At 42.0% G+C, this 15,275-nt stretch overlaps 1 protein-coding gene across 1 annotated transcript; it reads right to left on the bottom strand.

The window, feature by feature from the left end:
* Window positions 1-2,523: 2,523 nt before the first annotated feature.
* LOC118671545 (proline-rich protein 23C-like) lies at window positions 2,524-3,288 on the bottom strand. Its single transcript, XM_036339824.1, has one exon. The coding sequence runs from the start codon at window positions 3,286-3,288 to the stop codon at window positions 2,524-2,526; it is 765 nt and encodes a 254-aa protein (XP_036195717.1).
* Between the last annotated feature and the right edge of the window lie 11,987 nt (window positions 3,289-15,275).

Below are 15,275 nucleotides of genomic sequence, written 5' to 3'. Positions count from 1 at the left end.
CAGTGGTCATGGTTGTCAAAGCCTGTGAGGCTTTGACATTTGTCTTTTAGCTGAGCTGCTGGCAGAGGTTCCTGTTGTAGCTCGTTGACCTCTGGCCATTCTTCTGTTTCATTTGGGGCTCAGGGAGCAGAGGAAGTGCATGTCCACAAACCAAACTCCTTCAGCCTCACCAAATCCTGACCTGTTTCATTTCCTAACTTCGATTACCAGTCCTAGAAGAGTTATCTGAGAATATACACTATATATCCCTGTACCACTCAACCTACAATCACAAAATACATTACTCTGATACTGATATATTCCACAAGGTCTGGGTTTTTACCCTGTTACATATGTTTTTAAAATAAATAACAAATCATGGTAGGATCTTTTAGAATTGGCAAAGATAATCCTGATTCATAATTACAAAATCTGAGTGTTGTATATAGGATTCAGTATGATATGATTCATTGTAATTATACCAAATTATATGTGCAGAATTTTATTTCTGAGTTATTACATATATATTTTATGTTTTCATTTTTCCTTGATTTTTTTAAAACTTTGTTTTATTGCTTAAAGTATTACAAAGAGTATTACATATGTCTCCTTTTCCCCCCCACTTGACCTTTCCCCGGCCTCCCCTACTCCCCAGTGTCTTGTGTCCATTGGTTATGCTTATATGCATGCATACAAGCCCTTCAGTTGATCTCTTGCCCCCACCCTAACCCTCCCCGGCCTTCCTGCTGTAGTTTGACAGTCTGTTCGATGCTGCTCTGCCTCTGTATCTATTTTTTGTTCATCAGTTTATAATGGTCTTTATTATCCCTAAATGAGTGAGATCATGTGGTATTTTTCTTTCATTGACTGGCTTATTTCACTTAGCATAATGCTCTCCAGTTCCATCCATGCTGTTGCAACTGGTAAGAATTCCTTCCTTTTTACAGCAGCATAGTATTCCATTGTGTAGATGTACCACAGTTTTCTAATCCATTCATCTGCTGATGGGCACTTAGGCTGTTTCCAAATCTTAGCTATGGTAAATTATGCTGCTATGAACATAGGGATGCATATATCCTTTCTGATTGGTGTCTCTCATTTCTTGGGATATATTCCTAGAAATGGGATCACTGGGTCAAATGGGAGTTCCATTTTTAACTTTTTGAGGAAACTCCATACTGCTCTTCACAGTGGCTGCACCAGTCTGCATTCCCACATTCCCAAGGAGTGCACGAGTGTTCCCTTTTCTCCGCATCCTCTCCAGCACTTGTCGTTTGTTGATTTGTTAATGATAGCCATTCTGACAGGTGTGAGATGATACCTCATTGTTGTTTTTATTTGCATCTCTCAGATGATTAGTGACTTTGAGCATGTTTTCATATGTCTCTTGGCTTTCTGAATGTCCTCTTTCAAAAAGTGTCTCTTTAGGTCCTTTGCCCATTTTCTGATTGAATTGTTTATCTTCCTTTTGTTAAGTTGTATGAGTTCCCTATAAATGTTGGAGATTAAACCCTTATCGGTGATAACATTGGCAAATATGTTCTCCCATGCAGTGGGCTTTCTTGTGGTTTTGTTGATGGTTTCTTTTGCTGCGCAGAAGCTTTTTATTTTGATGTAGTCCCATTTGTTTATTTTCTCTTTAGTTTCCAATGCCCTAGCCTAGGAGCTGTATCGGTGAAGAAATTGCTTCTGCATATGTCTGAGATTTTGTTGCCTTTGGATTCCTCTAGGTTTTTTATGGTTTCCCGTCTTACATTTAAGTCCTTCATTCCTTTTGAGTTTATTTTTGTGGATAGTGTAAGTTGGTGGTCTGGTTTCATTTTTTTGCATGTATCTGTCCAATTTTCCCAACACCATTTACTGAAGAAACTGTCTTGACTCCATTGTATGTTCTTGCCTCCTTTGTCAAATATGAATTTAGCATATTGGTTCGGGTCAATTTCTGGGTTCTCTATTCTATTCCATTGATTTATATGTCTGTTCTTGTGCCAGTACCAGGCAGTTTTGAGAACAATGGCTTTGTAATACAGCTCGATATCTGGTATTGAGATCCCACCTACTTTGTTTTTCTTTCTCAGGATCGCTGCAGCTATTTGGGGTCTTTTTTTATTCCAGATGAATTTTTGCATCTAGGTCTGTGAAATATGCCATTGGTATTTCAATGGGAACTGCGTTGAATTTATAGATTGCTTTGGGTAGTATGGACTTTTTTTATTTCTTAAATATTATATTTATTGGGGGACATTGGTTAATAAATTACATAAGTTTCAAGTGCACAATTTTATATAATATATCATCTGTATATAGCACTGTGTGCTCACCACCCAAAGTCAAGTATCCTGTGTTTCAAGCAGCATTTCTCTGCTGCTTTGTGATCTTTCTTCCAAATGTTTTAGCTTACCATTGATTGAAAATTCTGCAAAGCAGCCTGCATCAAAAGAGTATCTGTCTTTATCCATTCTTGTAGGATGTGCAATATACCCACAACCGCTATCAGAATCCCTTCTCCTGGTCCTCAGCCCCGTGGGGCGGGATTGTAGCAGTTCATTCCTGGAACAGGCGTTTCCGGGCCTTGGGAGCAGGCCCCAGAGGGCGCCGGGGGCGCACCAGAGGACCTGGACTAGGGGACGGAGGTAGAGCTTGGAGCGGTGAGCTGGGGAAGCGCTCCCACAGGTGGAAGTTCAGGTTGAAGTAGGGCCCATGCGGGCATCTCTCTGGACTAGGTGTGGGGGCCCGAGGCCATGGCTGTCTGATGGGGCCGTGCGGGTGGGGGCCTAACTCCGATCCAGCGACCAAGCCGGCTGCAGGGACCATCCAGGGAGTCAGGAACCCGGGGGCGGCGTCCTCGCCCTCGTGGTGGGCCTCTTCTTGCACTGCGACCTCTGGGACAAAAGCGCAGAAGAATCCCTGCTGGATGGCGACACCTCCCGCGGGAGCGCCCAGGAGAGCGCCGGGTTCCAGGCCGACGGGCGGGTGCGCCCCCGCTCCCAAGAGCGCCTCAGGTACCAGCACGAGGGTGTGCCCTCCCAGAGACACTTGAAGGACCGACGTGGGCTCGGGCTCCAGCACCAGGTCGACGCTGCCATCCAGAGGCAGCTGCAGGGCACAGCCTGCAGCCAGGACGAGCATGGAGGTGCGTGCGTCGGCGGCCCAGGGCCCCGCCGGGCCTTGCAGGTTGGGCGCCATCCCGTCTTCAGGGCCCACGGGCTCCTCAATTCGGCGGCGCTTGGCGGGGCCGGGTCCTCCGGACTGGGGTCCCCACCAGGGCGCAGCATGGAAGCTGGGGCTGAGGAGGCGGCTGCCTATCATCGGAGTGGCGCTGCGGGCGGTGCTGCGGGAGCTTGGCAGAGGGCGAGTGTCACTCGGCGTCGGTGACAGGTGAGGCAGGCTGGGGACGGGCTGGGCGAAGGGCCGCGCGTCGTGGGGCAAGTCCTTTGAGCTCCTGGGTGTCCTACCCGGAGGCCTGCGATCCGGCTGGCGGCAGCCTGCGTCTGGGTTTCGAATCTTTATACGCCCCGCTGGCCCCTCCCCTACGTGCGGCGTGCGTGCCCCGTACACCCGGAACCAGCGTCTCACTGGTTCTGGCTAAGCCCCGCCCCTTCCGAGGCTCCGCCCCACGGAGATGGTGGCAAGTCTGGCGCCCAATATCCTCGGCTGTGGTTGGTCAGTCACTGTAAGGAGGCCCAGAGGGCCGGGCAACCGTGATGCTCTAGGCTTGATTTCCAGTGTAATAGTCCCTGTTGCTTTTTGAATTGACCTCGGATGCGGAGGACATGCTCAGCCGAACGCCGATTAGGAAGGAGGACGTTATAACCCGAACGCCGATTACGTTTCTAGTCTCACCAACAGAGTGCTGCCCCAGGACACCGACAGGGAAGTCCATCTTACCCCAGGCCCATCCCCTAGTGACCTGCGTGTTTCTTTTTTGGAACAATAGTGGGGTGAGTTTTGGGGTTACATCATTTTCTGTTTGCCTAAGTTGTAAATTACTGTCAGATCATTTCAGTCGTGTTAGAACAGAGTGTGTTAAAATCAGCCTCCGTACGATCAACTTACGAATATATATATATTATCAGTGTAGTACTATCCTAATTATTATGCTACCATAAACTGAAGAGTTTGACCTAAACTGTAGCAGCGAAGTGTATCTGTTGTGAGCCCAATTTACAGATAAAAATGCCACGCAGAAGGATTTTGTCCCGGAGCCCAGAACCAGCAGAGCTGGTCTGAAACGGGAAACTGCACTTTAAGATGATGCAGGATCGGGGCTTTAGTCGGAATGTCAGTTACAGGTGTGTCTGCGTGGTGTGCGTGGCGTAACATGGCTGCAAAAGCGAAGCTGTGGCTCAACGCGTTAGCTGGTGTTAATAGGAATAAACGCCCAACACTGACTTGGTAATATGTAATACTTTCATGGGTGACGGAGGACAAGGAAATATTTCCTTCTACCCCTGTCAGGTTCCACGGATGGTTTGTGCTTTTGGTCAGGGCCCTGCTTTTAGTGACGAAGTCATAAGGGAACTCAGACTTCCCGGGCTGCACTGGGGGATTTTGCCAGCACTACAGGCTGCATCTGCCCGTACAGCCTGATTTCCTGTCTCCCTGTCCGTGCGGGTGGAAATTCCCCGCAAGTGGCACGACCCTGTGGCGGTCCCCGCCGGGCAAATGTGCACGCGGTTGGTACCTACATCCAGGCTGCCAGGCCATTGAACAGCTGCTGTGTTTCCGGTGTCTGGGTAGAGGGCGCCGTGGTGGGAGGAGCTGGCAGGAAAGAATTGCTTTGGCCCTGGAGAATTCTGTCTTCCATCCGTGAACATTCCACATTCGATGAATAATGGGGGCAACATTCAGGAGAGGGAGGGTGAAGGTGCCATGGTGTAAGGAACAGATGGACAAGTTCAAAGCAGGCCAGGACGCCAGGAGGAGCTCTAGGCTCCTGGCCTGGCCAGTAATGGAGTTCTGAACCCAGTGGCGCCACCTCGTGTCTGCTGCTGCTGGCCTGACCTCCGCACCTCACCTGTGAGCTCATCCTTGCCCTGTGCCCTGTGAATCTTCACTGTGAACTCCCTGTCTGCTGAGCCAAACCAGGTAGGGCTGGGCTTACCTTTTTTTAAAAAAAATTAAATCTTTGTTGTTCAGATTATTACAGTTGTTCCTCTTTCTTCCCCCCATAGCTCCCCTCCACCCGGTTCCCACCCCACCCTCTGCCCTTACCCGCCCCCCGACTGTCCTCATCCATAGGTGTACGATTTTTGTCCAGTCTCTTCCCGCATCCTCCCCACACTCCTTTCCCACCCCTGAGAATAGTCAGTCCACTCCCTTTCTATGCCCCTGATTCTATTATATTCACCAGTTTATTCTGTTCATCAGATTATTTATTCACTTGGTTTTTAGATTCACTTGTTGTTGATAGATGTGTATTTGTTGTTCATAATTTGTATCTTTACCTTTTTCTTCTTCTTCTTCCTCTACTTAAAGGATACTTTTCAGCTTTCATATAATACTGGTTTGGTGGTGGTGAACTCCTTTAGCTTTTTCTTAACTGTGAAGCTCTTTATCTGACCTTCAATTCTGAATGATAGCTTTGCTGGATAAAGTAATCTTGGTTGTAGGTTCTTGGTATTCATCACTTTGAATATTTCTTGCCACTCCCTTCTGGCCTGCATAGTTTCTGTTGAAAAATCAGCTGACAATCGTATGGGTACTCCCTTGTAGATAACTGACTTTTTTTCTCTTGCTGCTTTTAAGGTTCTCTCTTTGTCTTTTGCTCTTGGCATTTTAATTATGATATGTCTTGGTGTAGTCCTCTTTGGATTCCTTTTGTTTGGGGTCCTCTGTGCTTCCTGGACTTGTAAGTCTATTTCTTTCACCAGGTAGGGGAAGTTTTCTGTCATTATGTCTTCAAATAGGTTTTCAATATCTTGCTCTCTCTTCTTCTGGCACCCCCATAATTCAAATGTTGGTACGTTTGAAGTTGTCACAGAGGCTCCTTACACTATCTTCATATTTTTAGATTCTTTTTTCTTTTTGTTTTTCAGGTTGGGCGTTTTTTGCTTCTTCGTATTTCAAATCTTTGAGTTGATTCTTGCGATCTTCTGGTCTGCTGTTGGAACTCTGTACAATATTCTTTATTTCAGTCAGTGTATGCTTAATTTCTAGTTGGTCCTTTTTCATAACCTCGAGGGTCTCACTAGATTTCTTGAGGGTCTCACTAAATTTATTGGCGGTTTCTAGAAAATTCTTGAAAAACCTTAAAACCATGGTTTTGAACTCTATATCCAGCAGTTTGCTTTCCTCCATATCTGTCATTTGTGACCAGTTTCTTTGTCTCCGCATTTTTTATGTTTCCCTGTGTTGATAGAGTGGCTTTGTGTGCTAGGTGTCCTATAGGGCCCAGTGGCTCAGCCTCCCCAATTACCTGAGGTGGACATTCTTGGTGCACCCCTTTGTGGGCTTTGTGCACAGTCTTGCTGTAGTTAAGCCTTGATTGTTGTAGATATCGCTGGGAGGAATTGACTGTGACAATCAGCTGTGTCTGCAGTGGGAGAACTTCTTTGCTGGAGACACCCTTCTGGGGCAAGACTTGCATCAGTGGGGCTTTGGTGCTCACTGAGTCTGCCCCCTGAATGTGTCCCTTATGGATCTGAGGAATTGTAATCCGGATGGTCCCACTCTGACCACTGGGCAATATACTAATTAGACTGGACAGCCAAACGACCTTCCAGACATCATTCTGGATGTCCTTCCGGACAAAACTGCGATGGCGGGGGCCCAGGCTGAGGCGGTTAGAGGCAATCAGGCAGGCAGGTGAGTGGTTAGGGGTGATCAGGGAGGCAGGCAGGCCAGTGGTAAGGAGCCAGTGGTCCCAGATTGCGAGAGGGTGCAGGTGTGCCCACCACCCAAAGTCAATTCTTCTCACCTCACCATATATTAGGCCCCCTCAATTCCTCTCACCTCACTATATATCACCCACCATGCCTTTCCCTCTGGCAACCAACCACCACACTTGTGTTTGTGTTCATAAATTTCAGTTTTATATCCACATATGAGTGAAAGCATATGGTTCTTAGCTTTTTCTGACTGACTTGTTTCATTTAGCAAAATATTCTCAAGGTCCACTCAGGTTGTTGTAAATGGCAGTGTTTCATCCTTTCTTATGGCTGAGTGGTATTCCATTGTGTGTGTGTGTGTGTGTGTATAATATATATATATATATATATATATATATATATATATATATATGTGTATATATATATATATGTATATATGTATATCTTCTTTTTCCAGTCTTCTGTCTCAGGACACTTTGGTTGTTTCCATGTCTTGGCCATCATAAGTAATGCTGCAATGCACATAGAGATGCATATATCTTTGCAAACACATGTTTTCAAGTTTATTTGGGTATATACCCAGGAGAGGGAGTGCTGGTTCCTATGGTAGCTCTATTTTTATTTCTTCAGGAATTGCCAGACTGTTTTCCATAGTCATTGTACCAGTCCACGTCCTCACCAGCAGTGAAGGAGCATTCTCTTTTTTCTACAACCTTTCCTACGCTTATTTGACTTATTGATAATAGCCAGTCTAACAGGTGTGAGGTAGTGTCCCATTGTAGTTTTTATTTGCATTTCCCTAATTGCTGGTGAGGTTGAACATTCTTTTCATATATCTATTGGCTGTTCATATGTCTTCTTGGGAGAGGTGTATTTTCAGGTCCTCTGCCCACTGCTTGATTGGGTTGATTGTTTGATGTTGAGTTTTATGAGTTCTTTATATATTTTGAAACTAAACTTTCGTCAGAACTATTGTTTGAAAATATCATCTCCCATTTGTTTGGCTGCCTCTTTGTTTTGTTGTCCGTTTCTTTGCTGTGCAGAAGATTTTTAGTTTGATACAGTCCCATTCATTTATTTTTGCCTTTACTTCTCTTGCCTTTAGGATTAAATTCATAAAATATTCTTTCCCCCATTGAATGGCCCTGGTGCCCTTGTTGAAAGTCATTTGACTACATACAGAAAGCTTTCTTTCTGAGCTATGTATTCTGCTCCATTGGCCTGTATGTCTGTCTTTCCATTAGTACCACACTGTTTGGATTATTATCACTTTGTAGTAGTTTTTGAAAATCACAAAATGTGAGCCTTCCAACTTTTTCTTCTTTACACAAGTGTTTGTTTTTGGGGGGGTCCCTTGAGATTCCATATGAATTTTAGAATGGGTTTTTCTTTTTCTGCAAAAATATGCCTTTCAGATTATTACAATATTAAAATTGAATCTATAGATCATTTTAGATAGTGTTGACATCTTAACAGTATCAAGGCCTTCAATCCACAAACATGGCATGTCTTTTCATTTATGTGTGTATATTTTTTTAAATATATTTTATTGATTTTTTACAGAGAGGAAGGGAGAGGGATAGAGAGTTAGAAACATCTATCAGTTGCCTCCAGCACACCCCCCACCGGGGACGTGCCCGCAACCAAGGCACATGCCCTTGACCGGAATCGAACCTGGGACCCTTCAGTCCACAGGCCGACGCTCTATCCACTGAGCCAAACTGGTTTGGGCATTTATGTGTGTTTATTTTTTGAAACATTCTTTCAGCAATATTTGTAGTTTTCACTGCACAAGTCTTTTGCTTCTTTGGTTATGTTCATTCCAAAGTAGTTTGTTTGTTAATCTATTTTAAATATAGTGGTTAGTAATTTCCATTTCATTGTTTGTTTATAGAAGCACAACTGATTTTTGCATGTTGAATTTATATATTGCAACTTTGCTGAATGTGTTTATGTGTTCTAACAGATATATTGTGAATGGAAGCTAGCAGGGTTTTCTTCAAATATAATCCTTTCATCTGTGAACCTTTTCCTTTTCACAGAAAGAAAATTCATTGAGGGGTTTCGTTGCCCTTACTTTCTATACATCTTATAGTTTCATTTATTTCTTTAATTGTCAGGTCTGTTTTCAGAAGTATTTTATTTTTTAGCAATTATACAGAATATGAAGGTTTATTTTTTAAAGTACATTTTTTAAAACCAGGATACACAGATGCACTCAATGTAACAGAGCCTTCTACAAAAATAGGTGACATAATACTCAGACATGCAAGGAACAATCTAATTCCCTATGAATAAGACAGCAGACCTTTTAAGCTTAGACAGCCTTCAAAATAGAGGCTGAAACTGCTTGATGACAAGAAGTAATTCTACAGCCTGATACCACAGAGCTAACGATGTTAATTAAACTACTACCATACAGCTGCAAGCTACTCTTTATATTCACACAGTCTTAAACAAAAATGGTTTTGATTCCAGTCATCTCAAATGTCCTGGTGCTGCTAAGAAAAAAGTTGAATGATACACAAAACGATTAAAAGCTACAAGAGAACTATTTAAACACCTTCTCCAAAATTGAGAAAAGCAGTGTTAAATTCCTAAAAAGGAGAAAAAAAAGGGAAGTCTGACAGAACTCTCAAGCAAGTCAGAGGTCCTCTCCATAAGCAGTCAAGTCAAGTTTACTGGAGATGTCAATACATTCTCTTGAAGCCATGGCAGAGTATTAATTTTCAGAATCATCATGGAAGCCCACTCTTAAGTGGCTTAAATCCAGAGCCACTTCTTGGCATGGAATCGTCACTGACTCATACAATTCTATTAATTGGGGATGCATTACTTGCATGCTGAGTTGTCATGAGTGCCCCTGTCCAGCCATCACCCATCACCTTGCATCATGATAGGCCCTTGAGAAGGTGGACTATGCCACACTTTCCTTGGCCCACTTGTGTCCTTGACAGCCATGACATTCAACCACATTTCATTTTTCAGTGCTGTGCTCCACTTCCTGGGACTGTGATGACTCTGTCTCCCTCTCTGTTTCCATAGCCTGAAGCATTACTGTGATTCCCAGGGAGAGCCCCTCTACACTGTGTCCTGAAATTTCTCCCAGATCGCCTGTCTTTCAACTCTACTTTCCCATTTGTCATTGGACATGCCTCCTCCATTTTTCTAGGTGGATGGTCTCAATGGATTGGGCCCTGCTTCTCGAGGATATCTAGGGTGAATGATCACAGTTCTCCTCTCATCTCATTCCACTCATACTTCTTGACTGATTCTCTATAAATTTCTTCGTGGTGGAGAATCATTTCTTCTGGAATCACGAACATTTGGGGGATGCCTTTCAAATCCTGCACCTTCTCTTCATGCAGTAGGGCATGCTTTTTCCCTTCACTTTGACCAACAAAACATTCTTGCCTTTCAGAAGGTAAAGGCTTGCCCTGGATGGTTTGGCTCGGTGGTTAGAGCACTGGCCTGCAGACCAAAGGGACCAGGTTTGATTCCTGGCCAAGAGCCTGTATCTGGGTTGGAGACCTGATTCTGGCCTGGGTCAGGGTGCTTGCAGGAGGCAACTGATCCATATGTCTCTTTCATATTGATGTTTCTCTCTCTCCCCCCTCCCTCCCTTCCACTCTATCTAAAAATCAATGGAAAAAATACCCTCCAGTGAGGATGAGAGCATTATGCTAAGTGAAATAAGCCAGTCAGAGAAAGATAAATATCACATGATCTCACTCATTTATGGAATATAATGAACAACATAAACTGATGAACAAAAACAGATCCAGAGATAGAGAAGCATCGATCAGACTGTCAAACCTCAGAGGGAAGGTAGGGGAGGGTGGGGGTAAGGGGGAGAAATCAACCAAAGGACTTATATGCAAGCATATAGGCCTAACCAATGGACACAGACAACAGGGGGCGGGGTGAGGGCATGAGTGTGTGTGTGTGGGGGGATAGGGGGTAACGTGGGGATAAGGACACATATGTAATAACTTAATCAATAAAAACTTAAAAAAATAAAAAGATGAAGGCTGTACTGTTCAACTCTCAGGAAACCTGTCCTTCTCTCTTGGTGATCAAAGTCATTCAATCTGTTCTGTTGGTGAGAGTAGTCAGATCCATGGCTGAGTTGTGCATCTGCATCTGGAGACAACTTTTCATTCTCGCTCCAGGAAGGATCATCTTGCCTATGATCTACATCACCTGCGTGTTTCAAAGAATTCCTTTTTTTCTTGTTCATAACAGAGTTCCTCTTCTTCTCTAGTAATACGTTCAGCTTCCTTAGAGGTTCCTGTTCTATACGAATGCATTCCCTTTCCAAACATTTGCATTCCATTCTCTGTCTCTCTCTAGTTTTTGCCTTTCAATTTCTAAGCACTCTCCAAGACTGTTATGAATAAGAATGCTTGTATGGAACTCCTTCAGAGGCCTTGATTGCTTGAGAATATTTGTATTACACCTTCATATTTGAATAAAACTTTGGCTAGATATACTTTTAAAAATTACCACATTATATAACCTAAGTAATTTGGGGAATGTGCGAAATCTAAAATGCAAAAGCAAGTATTCACAAGCGCTAACAGTTCTCATTAGCAAGTGTGATACTCTACACAGACATTGGCAATTAAGCAATTAACTAAATAGATGGCATGTGTTGGGACCCAGGTTTCTTACTGTTGGAGTGGGAAGTTACATATAAGAGGGCAAGAGGCTAATCATCCTCTGACAATGAATTAGAATGGAGATATCAGTATAAACACAGGTATGTGTGTATATTACATATATTAGTACTGTATATGTGTATGTGTGTATGTGTGTGTGCTTGTGTGTGTAAGCACACACATATGTAGTTCATTATTCAGTCAGGTGTGAAGACCTAGAATTAATGACACTCCAGAGGCAGTAAACAGACATAGTTCTCAGATTGTGATGTCTAATGCACTATTCAATTAAAGGAACCAGGAATTTGTAGAGAAATGACTGATTCTAGGACTGGGGCAGAATATATCCATGAGTCTTTATTAGTTCATCTACCATGAAAGGCTTGGGTAGCACCAATATTATTCGGTGAATAAATATTTCAGTGTTGGTCTTCAGATTTCTGATGTAATGAGGATGTTAAATGCTTGTCCACCAATCAGGGGATAGGCATCGCAATTTAAAAATCTTTCATCCAACCTCTCCTCTCCTTAAAATTCAAACTACTTTCCCATCACCAGCTGTAGACACCCATCTCCTCCCCACACACACGATTTCAAGATAATCTTAAGTCTCCTAGTAGTTTTACTCAGTATTTTTTTAATCTTTATTATTGTTTGTTCCTATTTATTGTTTTTTTCTTTTTTATTGTTTAAAGTATTACATATGTCTCCTTTTTCCCCCATAGACCCCTCCCTGGCCTCCCACCCTCCAGGACAAGCCCCCACCGCCCCAATGTCTGTGTCCATTGGTTATGCTAATATGCATGCATACAACTCCTTTGGTTGATCTTTTACCCCCTCCCTTGCCTTCCCTCTGAGGTTGGACAGTCTGTTTGGTGTTTCTTTATCTCTGATCTATTTTTGTTCATCAGCTTATGTTGTTCATTATATTCCACAAATGAGTGAGATCATGTGATAGTTATCTTTCTCTAACTGGCTTATTTCGCTTAGCATAATGCTCTCCAGGCCCATCCATGCTGTTACAAATGATAAAAGTTCCTTCTTTTTTATAGCAGCATAGTATTCCATTGTGTAGATGTACCACAGTTTTCTAATCCACTCACCTGCTGATGGGCACTTAGGCTGTTTCCAGATCTTAGCTATGGTGAATTGTGCTGCTATGAACATAGGGGTGCATATATCCTTTCTGATTGGAGTTTCTGATTTCTTGGGATATATTCCTAGAAGTGGGGTCACTGGGTCAAATGGGAGTTCCATTTTTAGTATTTGGCAGCCATCCATCAATGGGTAAAACTGCCTTTGAAAACGCATTGTGATCCAGGAAGGAGGATGTAAAATACACATGAAGTTCAATATTAAAGAGGGCCACTTTAAGAAGCAGTCCAATGCATGGGTAGAAGGCTCCAAAGTTGTCCTGCCTGGAGCCTGGGATCAATCAGAGGACTGAGTCAATTAGAAAAGGATACATATTGTATAACCCCAACTATATCACATTCTGGAAAAGGCAGAACTATTAAGAGAGTAAATAGCTAAGTGTTTGCCAGGGGGCTAGGGTGGGAAAGTAAATATGTGTAGTACAAAAGATTTTTAGGGCAGTGAAACTACTCTGTGTGATACTGTAATGATGGCTACATGTTATTATACATTTGTCAAAATCCAGATAATTTATACCAAGAGTGAACCCTCGTGTATAATGTGGACTTTGAGTGATAAAGATGTGTCAATGTACATTCATTGATTTTACAAATGTACCACACTACTGGAGAACTTTGAAACTGAAGGATGCTGTGTTAACACGGAGGTGGGGCAATATTTTAAATCTATGTATGTTTTTGCTATGAACCTAACAATGCTCTAAAAATTAAAGTTTATTTTAAAAGACAAAATCACATGATACACGTAATAATGTTTTTTGGTTAGTATATGGAGCAACTAGCATTCTAGAACACTGGTAGAAGGCATATAAACTACATCAATCACCAAAGGAAACTGGCAGAATCTACCAAATCTCAACATTCCCACATCTTCCATGGGAAATTCTACTCATTTACTCCCATCAGAAATCCATACATAAATGTTCTGAAAGATGTACAAGAATGTTAAGAGTAGCACGATTTGTAATAGCCCCATACAAAAAACAACCCAAATGTCCATCAATGGTGATATATTCACACAATTGAATATGATGCTATAATGAGGCTGGATAAGCTACAGTGCTATACAACAGCGTGGATGGGTTTCAGAAACAATGTAGAGTGAAAGAAGCCAGACACAAAAGTGTACCTGCTAACACCAGTATTTTTTAGTTTAATTATATTTTTTAATAATCTCTGAAGATTTTAAGTATAAACCAAGAAATGGCTGATACCGCTATTGACATAAAGATTAAAAGGACAAAACTGATACATAGTGAGTACCATTGGGGTAGTGTTTATCCTTAGACGTGGGGCAGTGCCTGCAAGGGGTCATGAGAGGGTCTTCAGAGATGTGTTAATGTTCTACACTTAACGAAAGGCAATCTACCATAAAGCTCTCTCACGTGATCTGTGAAGAATGAGTGCAGCACTTAGGCCGGGAGGTGAGCAGCTCAGAAAGGACACCACTGTCATAATCCATCTGCCACTTAAACAGAGTATGCCAAGAACACTTTTCTCCTGGAACGTTAAGATCTACTCATTGTTTTCTAGTTTTTGTTACTGAAATATCTGATTACCGTCTGATTTGTTTTGTAGCATTTTGCTTCTTTTTCTCTTTTTAAAATTAAATAAATTTTAATTACAGTTGTTATACAATATTATACCAGTGTCAGATGCACAACATAGTGATTAGACATTTATACACCTCCGGAAATAATCACTCTGATAAGTCTAGTACCCACCTAACACCATATATAGTTATTACAATATTATTGATTATATTTTCTATGCTATACTTTATATACCCATGGCTATTTTTATAATTGGCAATTTATAATTTTTAATCCCTTTCACCTTTTTCACTCATCCCCCCACTTCCTGCTCATCTGGTTACCGTCAATTTGGTCTGGGTCTATGAGTTATTTCTGTTCTTTAGATTCTACATAAAAGTGAAATCAAATGATATTTGTCTTTCTCTGTCTGACTTATTTTACTTAGCATAATACCATCAACGTCCATTGATGTTGTTACAAATGGCAAGATTTCATTTTTTTTATTTTTTAAGGAGTAATATTCTTTTGTATACATGCACCACATCTTCCATTCAACTATTGGTGGACACTTATGTTGCTTCCATATCTTTGCCATTGTAAATAATGCTGCAATTAACATAAGGATGCATATGTCTTTTTAGATTAGTATTCAGGATTTATTTGCATAAATAACCAGATTTGGAATTGCTGGGTCATATAGAATTTCTAGTTTTAATTGTTTGAGGAACCATGATACTTCTTTTCATAGTGGCTGCACCAATTTATAATCCCACCAACAGTGCACTAGGGACTCCCTTTTTTCTACATCCTCGCCAACACTTGTTTTTTCTTGGTTTATTGATGATAACCAGTCTGACAGGTGTTGAGGCAATATCTCGTGGTTTTATTCACTTTATATTTTTTAAGTTTTTATACTTGATCTCCTTGATTGATCCTCTATTTCTTAATGTTTATATTTCCTATTTCTTTGACTTTTAGTTCTATATTCTGGGAGATTGTCTCTATTTAATTCTGTTAAATTATTTTGTTTTTGCACATTTACTTTCTAAAAGATCATTATTATTTTTATTTCCCCATAGTACATTTCTTTTATTTGATAGGGACAATATTTTCTCA

This window comes from Myotis myotis, unplaced genomic scaffold, assembly GCF_014108235.1.
Source record: "Myotis myotis isolate mMyoMyo1 unplaced genomic scaffold, mMyoMyo1.p scaffold_m19_p_17, whole genome shotgun sequence".
Classification (NCBI taxonomy): domain Eukaryota; kingdom Metazoa; phylum Chordata; class Mammalia; order Chiroptera; family Vespertilionidae; genus Myotis; species Myotis myotis.
This window is presented reverse-complemented; position numbering and strand designations above follow the sequence as displayed.